The sequence below is a fragment of the Bison bison genome, unplaced genomic scaffold (assembly GCF_000754665.1).
Source record: "Bison bison bison isolate TAMUID 2011002044 unplaced genomic scaffold, Bison_UMD1.0 scf7180017864134, whole genome shotgun sequence".
Classification (NCBI taxonomy): Eukaryota; Metazoa; Chordata; class Mammalia; order Artiodactyla; family Bovidae; genus Bison; species Bison bison.
In genome coordinates, this window is record NW_011494706.1 from 916,460 (window position 1) to 935,410 (window position 18,951).

An 18,951-nucleotide genomic window follows, 5' to 3' on the forward strand; every position below is an offset into this window, starting at 1 on the left:
ATAAGACTATTGTGAGTCAAGAAAGACACAGTCCCTGTCCTCCTGAAGTTCATATCCTGGTGGGGCATTGGTGTATATTAGAAATTAACTGAAAAGCCACATAAATGCATGTAAGTATTAATGGATAAGTCCTATGACGGGAAGGACACAGTGTAGGAGAGCTTTCAAAAGAGGACTAGAGTTAGGGAAGTCGGGGCAGCTTTCCTGGGGAAGTGGTGACTGAGCTCAGAATGATAAAGAGGAATTAGGTAGTTGGGTAAGAGCATTACAGGCAGTGGAAAGAGCAGGTGCAAAGGTCCAGCTCAGGGGCAAGCACAGGAAACCGGAAGGACTGAAAGAGTGTAAACAGAGTCCACATCCTGAGAAGAGCCTGGTGCAAGATGAAGGTGGAAGGTTGAAGGGTGGGGGGTGCGGACGCTGACCACGCAGGGGCAAGAGTCCATGTCAAGGAGTTGTGTCTCCTTCATAAGATCCATGGGATGTCACTGAAGGTGTCATCTTTGAGAACCGCATTACTTTTACCTCCAACATCCATTCTAATAACAAGTCCTAAAAATTTTATTTCTAAACATCTCTTCTATCTATCTACTTCAACCTACCCACTTATGTTCATCATTTCCAAAAGTTCTCTGGTTCATCTAGCATCACTTCTGCCTGGACTAATGGAATAGCCTCCTCAGTGATCTATCTGCACCTACTCTTGCCCCAATCCAACCCATTCCTACACTGTTATGAGATACAGCCCTGACCTTGATACCCTTTGATGACACAGAAAGCACTGAAAGAGGGTCAGTTTGTTTTTTATTAGTTTTGTTCTTGAGAGCTTGTGGAGTGGGCAGTTCATGAGTTTAATCTTGGACGTGTTGAATTTTAAATACCCCTGCATGTCCTAGAGAAGAAGCCAAGTAGGAGGTGAATAGATCTCTTCTGCCTCCCCACCTAGAGCCAGTCTCCACCCATCTCTACTCTGATGCATGTCCAGAGACTCTGACCTGTGTGGGAGGTGTCAAGATTCCATGTATCTCCATCACATGGCCCCCATGTGCTCTGGCTTCTAGTTGCATTCAGTCAAGGGGAGGTATAGGCAGATTAGGAAGAAGAGTGAAGGCTGAATGTTTGTATCGTCTACATCCTGCATCATCTCTTCCCCTTTCCCATCTCCTTCTCTTTCCACCTTGACTCCTTCAAACCCTCCTCCTTTGCCTCCTGCTTCTCCTGCTCTTCTTCCTCCCATGTCTTCCTGTTTTTTTCCTTTGTAATCCATTAATCACTTCCATCTCCTACTTAAAGTCTAGGCAGGAAAATTTCCCTGAGATGCTGGAGCATAGATTCTCTATTGTTTTCCCTAAGCCCTCTGCAAATGATCTTGTGACTACAGTCTCCTTAATTATGGTACATTTTGTTGCACCACCTGTATCTTTCAGCGATCTTGACCTATACTAGTAGGAAAGAAATGGCTGCGCTAGAGTTAAATTTGAGTCGCTTGAGTAGAGGTGGTAATTGGAGCTGTGGGTATAGATGTGAATACCTTGGGAGACAGTGTAGAGAAAGAATGGGCTCTGAGGAACTCAAATGTATAATGGCTTTTGGAGGAGGATAATCTTACAAAGGAACTGGAGAAGTAGCAACCAAAGTGGGGTGAAAAATCAGGGCATTGTATATTGTAGAAGTCAAAGGAAGCAAAGGGAAGAAAAAGAAGGTTGGTAATCAAGACTATCAGTTGGTACTGCAAAGTTATTGGATTTAGTGACATATTAATACCATCGTGAATATGTTGCATATTTTCTGTTTCCTCTGTATAATGATTTAAATTTTTCACATTAATTCATCTATAATTTAGATAAATACAGTCAAATTTGTTTTAGAATATATTTTAAGGTAAAAAATTAACTATCCTTCCTTAGCTATTAAGTTCAGTTCAGTCACTCAGTTGTATCTGACTCTGCAACCACGTGGACTGCAGCACGCCAGGCTCCCCTGTCTATCACCAACTCCTGGAGCTTGCTCAAACTCATGTCCATCAAGTCAGTGATGCCATCCAACCATCTCATCCTCTGTCATCCCCTTCTCCTCCGGCCTTCAATCTTTCCCAGAATGAGGGTAGTTTCCAATGAGTCAGTTCTTTGCATCAGATGGCCCAAGTATTGGAGTTTCAGCTTCAGCATCAGTCTTTCCAATGAATATTCAGGATTTCTTTCCTTTAGGATGGACTTGTTGGATCTCCTTGCTGTCCAAGGGACTCTCAAGAGTCTTCTCCAACACCACAGTTCAAAAGCATCAATTTTTCGCTGTTCAGCTTTGTTTATAGTCCAACTCTCGCATCCATACATGACAACTATAAAAACCATAGCTTTGACTGAATGGACCTTTGTTGGCAAAGTAATGTCTCTGCTTTTTAATATGCTGTCTAGGTTGGTCATAGCTTTTCTTCCAAGGAGCAAGCGTCTTTTAATTTCATGGTACAGTCACCATCTGCTGTGATTTTGGAGCCATTATTCCAACATTATTTATCTTCTGCTTTCTCTATGACCATTATTTCCTCCAACATTCACTGTTTCTAAAAATATAAAATGATGTTTGAGCACTTTGTACTAGCTATTAAAGAGCTTCCTATTTGTATCATAGTGGTTCAGTAGTTGTTGCTTGATCATTAATTTTACTTATTTCTTAAATAGTTTTTAAAGTATTTCTTTCTTTATTTGGCCGTGCTGAGTCTCAGCTGCAGCATGCTAGACCTTTTAGTCATGGCATGAGAACTCTTAGTTGTGGCATGGTGCCGGGGGAGGGAGTCTAGTTCCCTGACTAAGGACTGAACCAGGGCCCCCTGCGCTGGGAGCACAGACTCTTAGCCTCTGAACCACCAGGCAAGTTCCTATCATTCATTTAAAAATGTATCCATTAGAACACATCTAACCTCTTAATTTTTAATTTTCAGAATTCTGTTGTCAATATTTCTTTCTTTCTTTTATTATTCTGTTGTCTCATTTATTCTTCCAGATAACTTTAGAACTGTTTTATCAATTAGAAAAATTACTTCACTGGGATTTTTTTGGGATTATTTTAATCCTGTAAATTAAATTGAAAAGTTAAATCTTCATGATATTGCCTTTTAGCCAGAGACTTGACGGATGATAGACAGATGGATCCATTTATCTTCAAATATCATTTTTTTTTTACCTCTAAGAATAGTGTTGTAATTTTCTTCAAATAACATGAATATTTTGTGAAGGTCATTTCCAAATATTTTATGTTTACATTCTTCTTTCTAATCTTTCTCAGATATTTTTTGTTACTCTTTCTCTGACTTCTTTTGGTATAAGAGTAATAATGTTTCTGGTAGAGAAAAATGAGAGGAAATCAAAAGGAAAAGCACTAAACATAATTCTAATAGCCAACATCCAGATCCCAGCACAGTTAACTTTTTGGTGCACTAACTGAACACTTAATAGTCTTATGTATGTGTATTTTTATGCTTCTTATGCAAATGAGATACTGTATTATTCTGTAACTTCTTTTACCTACTATACAGCTTTTCATGTCACTATATGCACTTCTGATTCATAATCCTTCATGACTAGATTCTGCTCTGTGTTATATATGTACCTTAATTTATTTAATCAGACCTTTATTGGGGATCTTAGTTGTTTCTAACTTTCCAGCATGAAATCATTCTGTGATAAACCTCTTTTTACCTCCTCAATTCCAAAAAAGCCTTGACATTTTATTAAGTATTGAATATGTACAAAATAATATTTATAAAATGTTTAATGATTAAAAAAAGTAACACTACACTGATCACTTATGTATCCAGTGTCCTGTTTAAGACATAGAGCATTAACCCCCTTTGTGTCCCACTCCAATCTCATCCTTCCTTCCTAATCATTCCGTATACATATGTGTGTATGTGTGTGTGTCTGAATTTGCATGCTTTGAACCTCATATAATTGGAATGTTACCATATGGGTCTTTCCGGGACATGCTTTTTCCACATAATAACATATTCCTGAAATTCATCCATGTCGTTGCAAATAACGACAGTTTACTCATGTTTTTTGCTCTATAGTATTCAATTATATGAATGTACCATAATTTTTAATCCATTCTATTGTTGGTGGATGCTTTGGTTATTTCTAGTTTTTGCTCTTACAAATATGCTACTGTGAACATCTTGTACTTATCTCCCATGCTGTGTGTACAAGACCAAACATCAGAGAATAGAATTGCTAGGTCAAAAGCATGCAGTGCCTTCAACCTAATAGACAATGCAAATTGTTTTCCAAAATGGTTGAAATAAATTTACTCTCCCACCAAGCAGTATAAGAATTCAGTGACTCCACATTTGTAATTCTTGGTATTTCACAATTATAAATTTTTGTCAATCTGATCAGATTTCACTGATTAAAAATGAAGTTAAACATATTTTCATATGTTAATTTACCATTTATGTTCTCCCTTCAATGATGTGCCCATTCAAATTGTTTTCCCATTTAAAATAAATTAGGTTGTATTTTTTCCTTAATGGTTATAGTTTTTGTATGGTCTGGATACTAACCCTTTGTCACATGCAATGCCCTCTCTCAGCGTGTAGCTCATCTTCTCATTCCTGTTATGGTTTCTCTGGATGAACAGAAGAAAGTTCATAATGTATAAGTTAAAGAAGTTTTAATGTAGTTGACTTTAATAATAATTTCCTCTACTGTCTGTGCTTTTCTGTCTGGTAGGTAGGTTTAGTTGCTTAGTGGTATCTGACTCTTTGTGAACCCCATTGTCTGTAGCCTGCCATGCTCCTCTGTCCATGGGATTTCCCAGGCAAGAATGCTGGAATGGGTTGCCATTTCCTTCTCCGGGGGATCTTCCTGACCCAGAAATTGAACCTGGGTTTCGTGCATTGTAGGCAGACTCTTTACCAACTGGGCCACCAGCGAAGACATAGAGAATCTTATGTTCCTTTAATTGAAATGATCATTTTCTTCTATTACTTTCAAAAATGTTTAAAGCTATACCAAATTTTGAGTATTTTATACACATAGAACTGATTTTTGGTGTGTGGTGTTAGTAAGAGTTCAGATTAATTTTTTTCTATATGAATAACCAGTTTTCTCAGCATCACTTTTCAGGATGGGGAACACATGTATACCTGTGGCGGATTCATTTTGATATTTGGCAAAACTAATACAATTATGTAAAGTTTAAAAATAAAATTAAATTAAAAAAATAAATAAAAAATAAAGCTTATACTTTCTCAACTGATTTTCAGTGTCAGCTGTGACATACTTGAGAATCAACTTACCAAAATCCACTATCCATCCCTCAATGCCCACCAGTCAAAATAAATACTTTGTTGGGATTTTAAATATAATAAAATAAATCTGTGGATCAATCTGAAAAGCAATGACAACTTTATAATATTGAATCTTCCTATCCATGAACATAGTATCTCTTTCCACTTATTTACGTTTCCTTTAATTTCACTCAATCTTTTTATGATTTTATGTATACAGGCCTTACTTGGATTTTGTTAAGTTTCTTCCTAGGTCATTAATATTTTTGATACTACTGTAAGCAGCATCTTTTAATTACATGTTCTAATTATTTGTTGCTGGTATACAGAAATGCATTTTTAAAATATTGATCTTATAAGCATCAATTTTACTTTAAAAATCTTAATTCTATTTGATATATAGATTCTGTTATACTTTCTATGTAAAAATCTTATCTCCTGCAAATGACGACTCCCTACTGTCTGCCTCTCCAATCTTTATAAAGTGTACATATATTTTATACTATCTGATATTTCCAATACCTAACATTTGCATAGGTGATGTGAGTTTTTTGTTGTTTTGTTGGAGCTCACTCATCATGCCTTTCTTTTTTTAATTGTGGACACATATTTATATGGGAATTATTTGAAGTCAAGATTAAAGGGAGTTCATTTAAAAAGGATCTGTGTGTGTTTCTGGCAGATGCCCATGGCTACTGCTGAAAGAGGACCATTTTAAACTGAATTCTCAGCTTGAAGTTTTGAAGACTACTGAGGTAGAGCTAGTCCAGTAAGAAAACTCACACATGAGGGCTAGCTTGTACTTAGAAACTTTCAGGAAAGATTTTTTTTTCCCCTTTACCAGTGCCAAATTTTAAGATAAGTAGATATCCTTGTTGTCTGCTTTCGGAACAGTTTTATTTCTAGTATACCCTTTTGAGCTTTATGTAGGATTGTCTTTGAGACTGCTCTCTTTTGCTTTGTCAAATATCATCCATATCTCTAAAGGCTGTGAACACTGGAACTCAAGATCCTCTGATTTGTCAAAAGCCCTCAGTCCTAAGGCCAGTATCAGTGCCTGGGTCATCCCACTAGGACCTCACTTTGAGTTCATTTTGGCCTTACATTATTAGCAGGTCATTGATGCATTTTGAAATATAATTGTATATTTTATTCATTGTTTTTAGTTATTCTCAATGGGAAGTTTGTTAAGGGCATCCAGGTTGTTAAGCATCCTCCGCCTCATTTCAGCTATAACCTCTCATATTCTAGATCTTTTCATTTCCGATACCTGTTTCACCTCCTAAATCTCAATTTCTGATATCTTCTCTGTGGCCATCATCTCCTGTCTTCGGATGCCTCTCATTTACCAGTCTCACCTTAACGATTCTTTAACTCTATTAGGGCTCCCAGTTCATTCACCCTCCCAAATATTTACTGTCCATTTACCTAGGTTCTCCCTCATCCATGTTACAATCTATGCAGGATCCCTGTATTGCAGAATACAATGTAAACAGTACCTTCTGGAACTGTGCCATGCTGTGGTCCTGAGTTTGTGTTCCATCATCATAATCGCTCCCTTAGACACACACTCATGTCCTTTTGTTTTTTCCCCTCCTATCATCTGACACTACACAGTTATTGATTAAACCCCTGCTTATCTGCCAACTTTGTACCTGGTTCTGGAGGAAAGCAAGCAACTATGCCAACTAGTTTCCTTCAAAGTTCATGTAGTTTCAGGATGCTTAGCAATCCTGTATTTCTCTAATCAGTTCTCTCTACCATTTTTGAAAGCAGCTTCTCTCTGCAAACCCCAAGTCTTCCCTTTCTCCCTTATTCCACTGAGACAATGGAGTCTAACACTGAAGTGCATCCTTGTCCACCCACCACCAACCTCCCTGCATTTGTCATAGATTCTCAGCTTTCCCTCTTGTGACTTCAGATGAATTATCCATTGTCATATCTAAGGCCAACCTGTGCACAGGATCACACCCTTTCTTCTCCCTCCTCCCATCACTACCAGTGAGTGATTCTCTTGTCATTCTGACTCTGTTCCTGCCCTGAGAATGAACACATCTGTCAGATTATATTTTTCTTGAAATAAAAGACAACTTCTTCTCGGAAGATGAAGTTGATGTACTTTCCCATATTCTTCCAGCTAAGTAAAACTAAAAACCCTTGGACATTATGTATAAAAGAAACATAAGAAGGCTGAGAGGTAGAGAGAAGAAGGCAGATCAGCTAGGGGCTTTGAGACCTGAAGAATGACATATGGTTAGTTCCTATGTTGGTTGTTTGTTTGCCTCAAAAAATCCCAGACTTGGAGCTGAAGAAGCTAGCAACCCAGAAATACCAACAGGAACAGACAAAAACAAAACAAAACAAAAACCCTTAACCAAAGCCTGCTTTGCCTAGACAGAGAACCAGGAATGGGTCATCCTAGTGAAATGGAAAACTTTTAGAATTATCTAAACAGTTCTGGCTTCCCAAGTGGCTCAGTGGTAAAGAATCCTCCTGCCAGTGCCAGAGATACAGGAGATGTGGGTTCGATCCTTGGATCAGGAAAGATCCCCTGGAGGGCATGGCAACTCACTCCAGTATTCTTGCTTGGAGAAGCCCATGGACAGAGAAGCCTGGTGGGCTACAGTGCTGCTGCTGCTAAGTCGCTTCAGTCGTGTCTGACTCTGTGCAACCCCATAGACGGCAGCCCACATGGCTCTCCCATCCCTGGGATTATCCAGGCAAGAGCACTGGAGTGGGTTGCATTTCCTTCTCCAAAGCATGAAAGTGAAAAGTGAAAGTGAAGTCTCTCAGTCGTGTCTGACTCCTAGCAATCCTGTGGACTGCAGCCCACCAGGCTCCTCCATCCATGGGACCTTCCCAGCAAGAGTACTGGAGTGGGGTGCCATTGCCTTCTCTGGGGCTACAGTTCATGGGATGGCAAAGAGCTGGACATGGCTGAGTACGCATGCACAAACAGCTCTCCTCTAGCCAAAACCACAGAAAACCACTGACCCATTCCCACCCATGCCAGCAAAGTCTTAGGGGGAAGCCTCGACTTCAGCCTCCGCTAGGCTGTACCAAGGCACCCCCACATACCTGCCAAGGTGGTGACAGAGAGGGATACGTAGGGAGCTGGGATTTTCCTCCCCACCAGGCAGGGATGACACTTGCTGTCCTCCCTTCCCTCCCCACAGTACCAGTAGAGACCACACAGGGAGCCTGGACTTCCAGACCCTCTTGGTAGCAACAAGGCCTCCCTCCCTATCCCAGATGGGGTGCTGTTAGAGAAGGCCTAGCCTGGAAAATCCCATGGACGGAGGAGCCTGGTGGGCTGCAGTCCATGGGGTTGCTAAGAGTCGGACACGACTGAGCGACTTCACTTTCACTTTTCACTTTCATGCACTGGAGAAGGCAATGGCAACCCACTCCAGTGTTCTTGCCTGGAGAATCCCAGGACGGGGGAGTCTGGTGGGCTGCCGTCTATGGGGTCGCATAGGGTCAGACACGACAGAAGCTACTTAGCAGCAGCAGCAGCAGCAGCAGCAGTGGAGGTTCATGGCTTTTGCCACCACCCAGCAGCAAAGAGGCACTTCTGCTCCTCCCAGCCAGGAAGGCATTGGTGCAGTCCTCACGAGGAGCTCACAACTTTAAGACAGCGTGGCCTTTACCTTCTAGGTCACTGTGTTACCCCAGTGCCTGGAAAAATAGGGACTAGTTGGGTGATCTTGCTCAAATCACTCATCCTTCCTGTGTCTCAATTTGTTTCTCTGTAAACTGAGAATGAAAATAATAGTGCCTGCCCGTAGGTTGCCGTGTTGACTCATTTAATCCTCACATGTAAAGCTCCTAGAATAGAAAGCGGCAGCCATTGCTGGTGCTGCTTGCCTTGTCGCTTCTCATTCCTCACTGATTTACGTGCCTCTTAAATATAGCTTTAGTCATATTTCATGAGTTTTGATTTGCATGTTTTCGTTTTTTTATTTTCTAAATATTCTATGATTGCAAACATATTTCCTCCTTTATGCCCAAGAGATATATAGAAGGGTATGTTTGAATTTCCAAGTGGGTGGGAAATTTCTCCTTAAATGTTCCCAATTTATAGTTTTATTGTTCTGTGGTCAGAGCATGTCTGTGCACTTTGTGCTTTAGGAGATTTATTGATGTTTTCTTTTCAGTCTAGTCCATGATCTATTTTTAAAAAATAATTTCTTCAATTAAAATTGTTTTTCCCTTTTCCCTCATTGTGAAGGCTTTTATGCTAAGGATATATCCTATAAACATACTTTCCAACACACCAAACTAGACAGTTAAATGAAATATTCAATAAAAGCTTCAATCATGTAGAGTTAAAATGCTTTATTCCAGTTCAATTTGCAGTAAGCACAGTTTGCAGATTCCCCAGAGGGAGAGAAATGGGAGCAGGCACACTCAGCCTTCAGGTGTGATTTGTTAGTTGTTTCGGCTGCTTCTTTTCTCCCTCTTTTTTTTTTTTTTCCTTGTAAAGAAGGTCTTTAATTCTAGTTGCAGAAGATGGTAATTTCCAAAAGTGGCCACAGCAATATTTCTGGCCCCACATTGCTGTTCCAGGACCTTGCCAGCTCCCAACAAGGGGTGAAGATCCATCTCCTTCCCCTTGAAGCAGGGTAGAACTTGATGCCTGCCTCAACGAAAAGAGGAGAGGTGGATGTCCTGCTGGGTGTTATGTTGTGGACCTTCCCAGCTGGGTCATAAATGGCAGTACGGCCTCTGCCTGACTCTCTTGTGATGCTCACCCTTGAAAGCCAGTCACCATGCTGGGAAGAAGCTCAGGCTACTCCTGTAGCGCAGGAGGGGCTGCTCTTAGGTATTGAGGTCCCAGCAATAGCCACCATCCGTCAGCAGCCATGTGAGGGAATGACTTCAGGAGTTCCCAGCCCCTAGTCATCCCCAGGGTCTCCTGCCTGAATTGTGACCCACAGACCCAGTAAGCCCTATGCTGCTGCTGCTGCTAAGTTGCCTCAGTCATGTCCGACTCTGTGCAACCCCATAGATGGCGGCCCACCACGCTCCCCCATCCCTGGGATTCTCCAGGCAAGAACACTGGAGTGGGTTGCCATTTCCTTCTCCAATGCATGAAAGTGAAAAGTGAAAGTGAAGTCGCTCAGTCGTGTCCAACCCTCAGTGACCCCATGGACCACAGCCCACCAGGCTCCTCCATCCATGGGATTTTCCAGGCAGGAGTCCTAGAGTGGGTTGCCATTGCCTTCTCCAAGGAAGCCCTATAAATGGGTGTTTTACCATTGGTGGTTTACAAATAGTATTTTATCATTGAGTTGTAGGATAATTTGTTCCTCAGCTGTAGTAACCAGATGTCTAAGGATGAAGTGATCCCAGCTACTCAGAAAATTCCAGTAAGAAGTAGGGTGCTATAATAACAAAAACATGAGGACCTGGGAGACCTAGGTCATAGGCTAGATTAACTCATCATTGACTTTGGGACCTTGAACATAGCATGTAACCTTTCTGAGTCTTAGTATTGGACCCTTTTCAGCCCCTCCGAGTTCTACTATTGATTAATATCTTGATATAGAACATTGTGTATTATAAAAGGTTTCGTATCAGAAGTACTCTGTCTCTTGAGAGATGGTGTATCTATATTTAATCAATGACATTCTTGATTTTGCAGTTAACTCTTACAGGGAAATCTTATTTCCCTCATTTCCAAACTATTGGAAATAATTTTCCAAAGTATTGACAGCAGAGAATAGAATCATTTTTTATTAACCCAATCTTAGCATAAAATAAATTAGAACACTGACTAGGCATTTGCTGCAAAAGGTGGGCTCCCCAGTCTCAGTTCGTGGAAACATATTAACCACTGCTTTGATTACCGACTTGTATATTGTCCAGTGATCTTTGCCTGCTCTTTGGGTATTCTTTATTAGTGACCAGGTGACTTGCTGCCAGAATATGCTTACTGAGATGGTACTGTCTCTGTCTAAATTCAGCAGTTTGAAAATGTTAACTGTGCCTTGCAAAGCTAAATCGGCTAGGTGATATATAAGGCTGGTTTCTTGGCAGTTATAATTCTCTAGTAGTTTCATTGTGAAGAGGAGTCAGCTGTTATTCCACATACTACATTTTAGAAGAAGCTAAAGCAAGTGTGCATGGCATGCTTTCCAATGCACAATACTGCACAGTCCCTAGGGTGTGATGACTTGGGACAACCGCCCCAAGTCAATATTCAGGGGACCCAGCCAGGCTGGCAGCTTGTCAGTGACTCAGGAAGCACCAGCTGGGGCCCCATTACGGGCTTCTACTTCCCTCACAGAGAAACAGTCTTCACTTAACTCCCTTTCCTGGATTCACCAGAATCACTGCCCACTGCCTCTATCCACCAGCATTCACACACACAGAACAAAGTAGGTTAGCCTCTCATATGAATTGTATGCTCCCTGAGAAGCAGTTGTTTCCCACATCTGTTTATGACAGTTGCATTTTGTTATTTTAATGATGTGGTTTCATTAAGTATTACATAAATAGATGGAATACAAAGACAAAAAGAGTTGTTTCTATGCATAAGTCAAAAGCTTCATAAAGTCTGAGTGATGTAGCTGCAATAGATTGTGGGAAAAACTCTAGAAGAATTCTGCACTCAGGTCCATTCCCCTTTCTCTGCAAGTTTTCACTCTCTTTGAAAGACACCCATATTTTAAAGCTCAGTTAATGTGTTATGTGCTGTACTTAGTCGCTCAGTCATGTTCATCTCTTTGCTACCCCATGGACTGTAGCCCACCAGGCTTCTCTGTCCATGGTGATTCTCCAGGCGAGAATACTGGAGTGGGTTGCTGTGCTCTCCTCCACGGGATCTTCCCAACCCAGGGATCGAACCCAGGTGTCCCACACTGCAGGCAGATTCTTTACCATCTGAGTCACCAGGGAAGCCCAAGAAAACTGGAGTGGGTAGCCTATCCCTTCTCCAGGGGATCTTCTTGAGCCAGGAATCGAACTGGGGTCTCCTGCAATGCAGGCAGATTCTATACCAACTGAGCTACCAGGGAAGCCTTAATATGTTATGGGTGTGCTTTATTCAAGAGTAATGCTCTGCGCTCAAAGACCTTGCCCTTATGTCAAAAGATTGGTCAACTGATACACACTTGTTTTCAGTTAAACAAAATATTTGTGGAAATTTCCATTTTTTGACTTGTTGCTTTAACCTACTTTTGAACAGAGCAACAGAAGCTCCTAAGGAAGAAGCTGGCTTGAGCTGTACATGAATCCAGCTCATCTCTGCTCTCTGTTTCATCACAACAAACGTAGAGCTGTGCAGACTGCCCTTTCCTGCTGCCAACTACAAACTGCCACTCTGTGACCTTGTTTTCACATCAAGGATCCTCTTCAGCTTTAGCCAGATGCCCACAAGCCATTTTTCCCTCACTCCCCCGACTCATTCTAGAAGAATGTGCTCTAACCTAGCCTCCATAAACCTCACAGAGATGGTTCCCAGTAAGTTCATCTACCCTGGCCATCCTCTGCTATTGACCCAAATCTAAAAAGACCTCTTGCTCCAGGCAGCTCCCTGGTGCAGCACCCTAGTACAACACCTTCTCTTCTGTGTTTCAGCAGAAACATATGGGTGTTTATTGGGCATCAGAATTTACTGGGCACCTATCACGTGTCAGGCTTAGCACCAGGCACTGGTTTTGCCATAGTGAATAAACTGTGTTTATATCATGAACAATAGACATATAGTATGAGCAGAAGAGCAGTAGCTAAGCCCTTTTTTTTTAAATTGAGAAATTGTAAACGAATGAGGGAGAGTTTCCATAGTACTTTTGACTTGGGAAATTGTTAGTTTGTCATTATGTATGCATTTATGTATGGTACGTATTTATATGTATTTCTGTGGAAATTAAATGGGCATGTAATACTTTAATCCAAGGGCTTACAAATTTTTCTCTAAGCGGGGCAGAGAGTAGATATTTTTGGCTTTGTGTCATAGGGTCTCTGTTACAACTACTAAGCTAAGTAAGCTCTTGTGGTGTAAAAACAGTTATAGATAATACATAAGTGGATGGCAGTGGCTGGGTTCCAATACAATTTTATTTACAAAAACAGGCAGGAGCTCTAGTTTGCTGACCCCTAGAATCTATCAAAATACCTTACTGCTTATCCTAGTAGCAATTAAACTTCCTCAAGCCTCTTCCCTAAAAAAAAAAAAAAAATCAAAATCCCACGTCACTGCAAGAAATTGTCTTGTACTTACCACCTCTACATCCCGACCTCTCATTTACCCCCAGTGCCAGACAATCTGACCTCTGTGCTCACCGCCCTCTGAAATTGCTCTTATCAGAGTCACCAGCAATCTCTGGGTTGCTAAATACCTCAGAGACTCCAGTGCTCTCTTTCTTACTCACTCTCGCCACAGCTTACAACATAGCCAGCCACTCCTTGCTCCTGGAAACACTCCCCACTCTTAGCTTCTGAAACCTCACTGGATGGGTTTTCCTTGTATGGCAGTAGCCACTCTTTCTGCCATCAGTCTTCTCTTGACAATCTCTACATGGTGAAGTTACTCAGGGTTCCATCTTGGGTTCTGTTCTTCTCTCCTTTGGGGACCTCATCCACTCTTTAGCTTTAAACGACTTGCTGAAAACTCCCACCTTTATGTCTTCGGCCCAGATCTTTCCCCCACCTACCCTTTCCTGCCTCACATATCTAGTTGCTGACTTGACATTTCAAGTCTCTCAGGTATCTAAAACATAAAGTAATGAATAAATATGACTGAATAAATAAATGAATTTACCTGGTTGCCCAACAGAAACCAGAGCCTCATCAATAACCCCTCCCTTTTGCTCACCTCATGCATTACCCAAATGTAAGCCTTCTCTTTCCTAACCATCTCCTGGATCTTTCCTAACCATCTCCTGGATCTTTCCTGGCTCTCCATACCTAATTCCCAGGCAACAGATACAGCTGTATCTGTTGCTGAAATATTGAAATATCAATTCTTCCATACTGGCTACAAAGAGCTGCTAGTCTAAGCTCCAATTGTGTTGGCCTCACCTCTGGGTGCCAGCTGTCTATCCAGCCTGGCCTGGCAGAGAGATGTCTGCAGACCCTTGTTTTTGATTAGTCACTCAGTCGTGTCCAACTCTTTGTGACCCCATGAACTGCAGCATGCCAGTCTTCCCTGTTCTTCATTATCTCCCATGGTTTTCTCAAACTCATGTCCATTGAGCTGGTGATGCCATCCAATCATCTCATCCTCTGTCATCCCCTTTCTCCTCCTGCCTTAAATCTTTCTCAGCATCAGGGTCTTTTCCAAGGAGTCAGCTCTTCCCATCAGGTGGGCAAAGTATTGGAGCTTTGGCATCATTCCTTCCAATGAATATTCAGGATTGATTTCCTTAGGATTTACTGGTTTGATTTCCTTGCTGATGAAAGGACTCTCGAGTCTTCTCCAGCACCACAGTTTGAAAACATCAGTTCTGTAGACACTGCTTAAGGCTAAAGCTACCATCCATCCTGATGAATTAATGCTCATGCAAAACTGATTATTAAAGATTTTAATATTACCCTTACCTAATACACTGTCACTAAAATATTCTAGGACTAGGAAATCATCTCTCACCCAGTTCATTGGAAAAGCCATCTAACTGAGATCCCTACCTTCTCCTCCTGCCTCCTCAAGACTCTGCACAGCAGCCAGAATGATTTGTCTAAAATACAAGTTGATTGCATCTCTCCTCTACTTAAAACCTTTAAACATGGATTGCTTTTGCTCTGTTACTAGCTCATGTCTGACTCTTTGCAACTCCATGGACTGCAGCACACCAGGCTTCCCTGTCCTTCCCTATCTCCTGGAGTTTACTCAAACTCATGGATAACCATAAAGATAAAACCCCAACTCCCTAATAAAGTTCACCAGGCCCTTCATGATCTGACCCCTTTTCCCTTCAAACCTCACCTCCTCAGAGACATCCCCTCTGAAACCACGTTAAGTAGGCTCTTTCTCTTACGATTGCACCCGTTTGTTTTCTTCATTGCGTCGATCGCAATTTGATATTATGTTGATTTGTAAAAGTCTGTTTCCCCTACTAAAGTATCAGCTCCTGAGGGCAGATGCCATGTGTGGCTTATGCTCTGGTAGACCCCTTGCCCTTGTATATTCATGAAGCTGATAAATCTGGTCCCCTGAATCTCTTCTAGCTTTGTCTCTTGCCCCTTTCTCCCTTGAAATCTGTGGTTTAGCTGTATGCAGCCGCAAATATTCAAGTATCATTTGATCACAAGCTTCTCAGTTCCTTAAATATTCCAGGGTACCCTTTGCTTGGAAGACTTTGCACCCTGCTGTCCTTTCCCCTGAACTCCCGCTTGACTTCCAGGAATCAACACTGTCATTATACCCTCCTCTTCAGGACGTTTTGCCTGCTAATCCCTCCAGATCAGAACCCTAAATACTATCATTTAAATGCCTATTTCCCTTTCTGCTTTCCTCACTAGATGGTAAGCTTGTAGAAGGCAAGAACCGTCTGTCATTTTTCATAGTTGCATCTAAGACAACATGCTTAGTGCCTGGCAAACATTTAGCAGGCCAGTTCAGCCCAAAGCAGACGCTCAAAGTCCTGAGAGGGAGTCAGGGAACTTATATCCATTTGGGTGTTGATATACTATTTGTAAGTGGACTATCTTCCCCCAGTAGTAAAGGGTTTTGTTTGTTTTTCCTAAGAATGAATTTTCCCTTAGTGAAAATTTTCCTTAGTGCTTCTGTGATAGGCAGTGACTTCACCTGGAACTCACTGTTTGGCTTTATGGGAAGAAAGTGGTTCTTAGTGGGAAGTACAAAATATAGGTTACTAAAAAGATCTTTAGTGAGACTGGATTTTGTAATGTCTTAGAGGACACCAGAAGACAGCAGTTACCCTTCTTTGAAATAATTTTTTTGTGTGTTCATCCTGAATTCATGTAATTCAGTTAAAAAACGAATCTCTTTCCTCTGCTTGTTAATGGTGGTTTTATGGTTTCATTTTGCTGGGCACATAAATATGTTATAATATAAACAAGCCAATGGTGTAATGAATCATTGCAGTCTTATTGTGTGTATGTTTTTACTACAAATCTTGAGGGGCAAAAGCTACTCATGCTTTGCATTTTTAAATTATGCTAATGTGATTAGTCATTATGATCCTACTTACTCTTCATGATGGATGAATGATGTCTAAGAATCCGATGTACTTGTGAGGGACCTGATTAGTGCTTGAGACCCAATCAAGAAGCTGATGATGGATTCACATAACACATTAAAAAGTTACTTAGGACACAGGAGTTGATGATTGCTTATATAAGATTGTATAGAGGAATAAAATAAGTGTAAATTGTCCTAACATATATTTTTTTTAATTAAAAAAAATTTTTATGAAATATATTTTGATTTTCAACGTTCAGGTATACAGCAAAGTGCTTCAGATACACACACACACACACACACACACACACACACATTCTTTTTCAAAATTTTCCACTCTAGTTTATTACAAGATATTGAATTTGTTCCTAGTTCTATACACTAGGCCCTTGTTGCTTATCTGTTTTATATATAGGAGTGTATATCTGTTAATCTGAAACTAATTTATCCCCTCGCCTTTGCCCTTTGCTACCAAAGCTATAAGTTCTAATGTACGTTTTTATTCTTCCATGAAAATATCAGCTGTTGCCATAACCTTTGAATATATTTTGCCAGGATATGTCCAGGCCACCTTTTTTTTTTTTTTTTGCAATCAAAGTGTGAAAATGACAGAGTAAGCTACTGTCATTGTTTGGTAGGAAAATTCACACACTCACATCTGTAAACAGGTGTTTGCAAAGCCCAGACTTCAAAATAATTCACCCATTCTTGCATTTTGATGTTGCAATCAAGCAAAATGAAAAACAGAAGAGACACATTTTTGTTGATTATTATCCTGCCAAATCAGATTGTTTCTGTTATTGTCTTACACAAGTACGAAGCTCAGAGAGCAAAGCGGGGAACAGAGAGAAAAATATGGATGTGTGTGAGGAGAGAAAAAGGGGGGGGGGTTAGAATTTTAAATGAGTCCAGTAAATTGAAGACTTGCTTAATGCTCTTAGAAATAAAAGTCCCTAGAAAAAGAAGTAGTTTAGAAAAGTAGAAAAGAAGCACTTTACGTTCAGTTTTTTAAAAGACTATTCTAGAAGTAGAACCCTCTTTTCAGACAAAATATTATGAAGAGTCACACAAATATATAAAATAGGAAGAATATTTTTAGTAAACGTATAAATTTTTTCAAATTCACTGAAGAAACAAGACTGTTTTGATAATACCTAACATTAAAATTAGGGGATTAGTAAAAATTATCATCTTAGATGAGCTTCAGCAACAAACTTATTTCTGTGATTTCTTCTTGTGTATTATCAAGATTCTTCTTGATGACAATGCTAAACTGTGGGAAATAGAGTTCTTACACAAGTTACCTGGTGATCTCAGGTCATCATTCCATTTCTGTGACAAGGAGGAGCTTCATTTGTCCTGAGGGCTGCACCAAGAGATTTAACCTGAGGAGGCCGTGAAGCATGTTGCTGGCCTCTATTGGGTTACCATTTTGTATGTGACACTTGAATGCGCCTATTTTTCAAAATATTGTTTTATAGAGGTTAAAAATTAAGTAAAATTCCAATGGAATGTTCGCTGACCCCTTGAGTCTCCTCAGCGCTTCCCTGGTGGCTCAGACAGTAAAGAATCCGCCTGCAATACAGGAGACCCGGTTTCGATCCCTGAGTTGGGAAGATACCCTGGAGGAGGGCATGGCAACCGACTCCACTATTCTTGCCTGTAGAATCCCATAGAAAGAGGAGCCTGACGGGCTATAGTCCATGGGGTCGCAAAGAGCTGGACACGACTGAGAGTCACCTCAAGGACATAGAAGGGTGGGGCGTGTGAGGACACTTCTGGCTGACCTTCTCTGAGTTGGAGACGTCTCCACTCTACAAGGAGGATTTTAACAACAGATTTGCTGGCCTCACCTGCTACAGGCATAAACGCTGTATTCTTTTTCCAGTATGTTCTATCTCAGTCAATGGCATCACCATTTTAGGAGCTGAGGCCCCTTCAACTTTCCCTCTTCCTTATCCCTAACATTTAATACCTCATGAAAGACTGTTCATACCATCTCCAAAATGTCTATGAAATTCATCCTCTCATCTCTTTGCTCTTCTACTGCGATGACCTCAAGGCTTGAGCTTTACCCACCTCTCACAGCTAGAACTTTTGTTCTGAGACACAATTAGATCCGGTCATCCCCCTGGTTCAAAGCTAGTAATGCTATCTTTCCCTTACCTGGTTGAGACTAAACCCCTCAGCATAGTACAGGAGACCCCTCACTGTCTGACCCCACCATTCTCCAACCTCACAGGCCCTGAACACATCACACTAGATGCACCTTATTCTTTGCATCTGATTTCTTTGTGCCCAGAGAACGCTTAGTCATTCTTCAAGTTCCAATCCAAACATTATCCCTTTCCAAAGCATTTCTTGAGGCTTCCCAAGTGGCTCAGTGGTAAAGAATCTGTGGGGAGGGAGGAGGGAGGAGGGTTCAGGATGGGGAACACATGTATACTAATTAAATAATTTTCTATTAAAGAAAAAAAAAATTAAAAAAAGAAAAAAAAATTAAAAAAAAAAAAAGAATCTG

The 18,951-nt window shown here is 40.8% G+C and overlaps 1 protein-coding gene across 1 annotated transcript in view; it reads right to left on the reverse strand.

Moving 5' to 3' along the window:
• GLCCI1 (glucocorticoid induced transcript 1) overlaps window positions 1–15,289 on the reverse strand; it is a 150,284-nt gene extending 134,995 nt beyond the window's left edge. The window contains exon 1 of the mRNA XM_010839816.1: window positions 15,213–15,289. Coding sequence (XP_010838118.1) covers window positions 15,213–15,289 — 77 coding nt within the window. The remainder of the gene's footprint in view (window positions 1–15,212) is intronic.
• Between the last annotated feature and the right edge of the window lie 3,662 nt (window positions 15,290–18,951).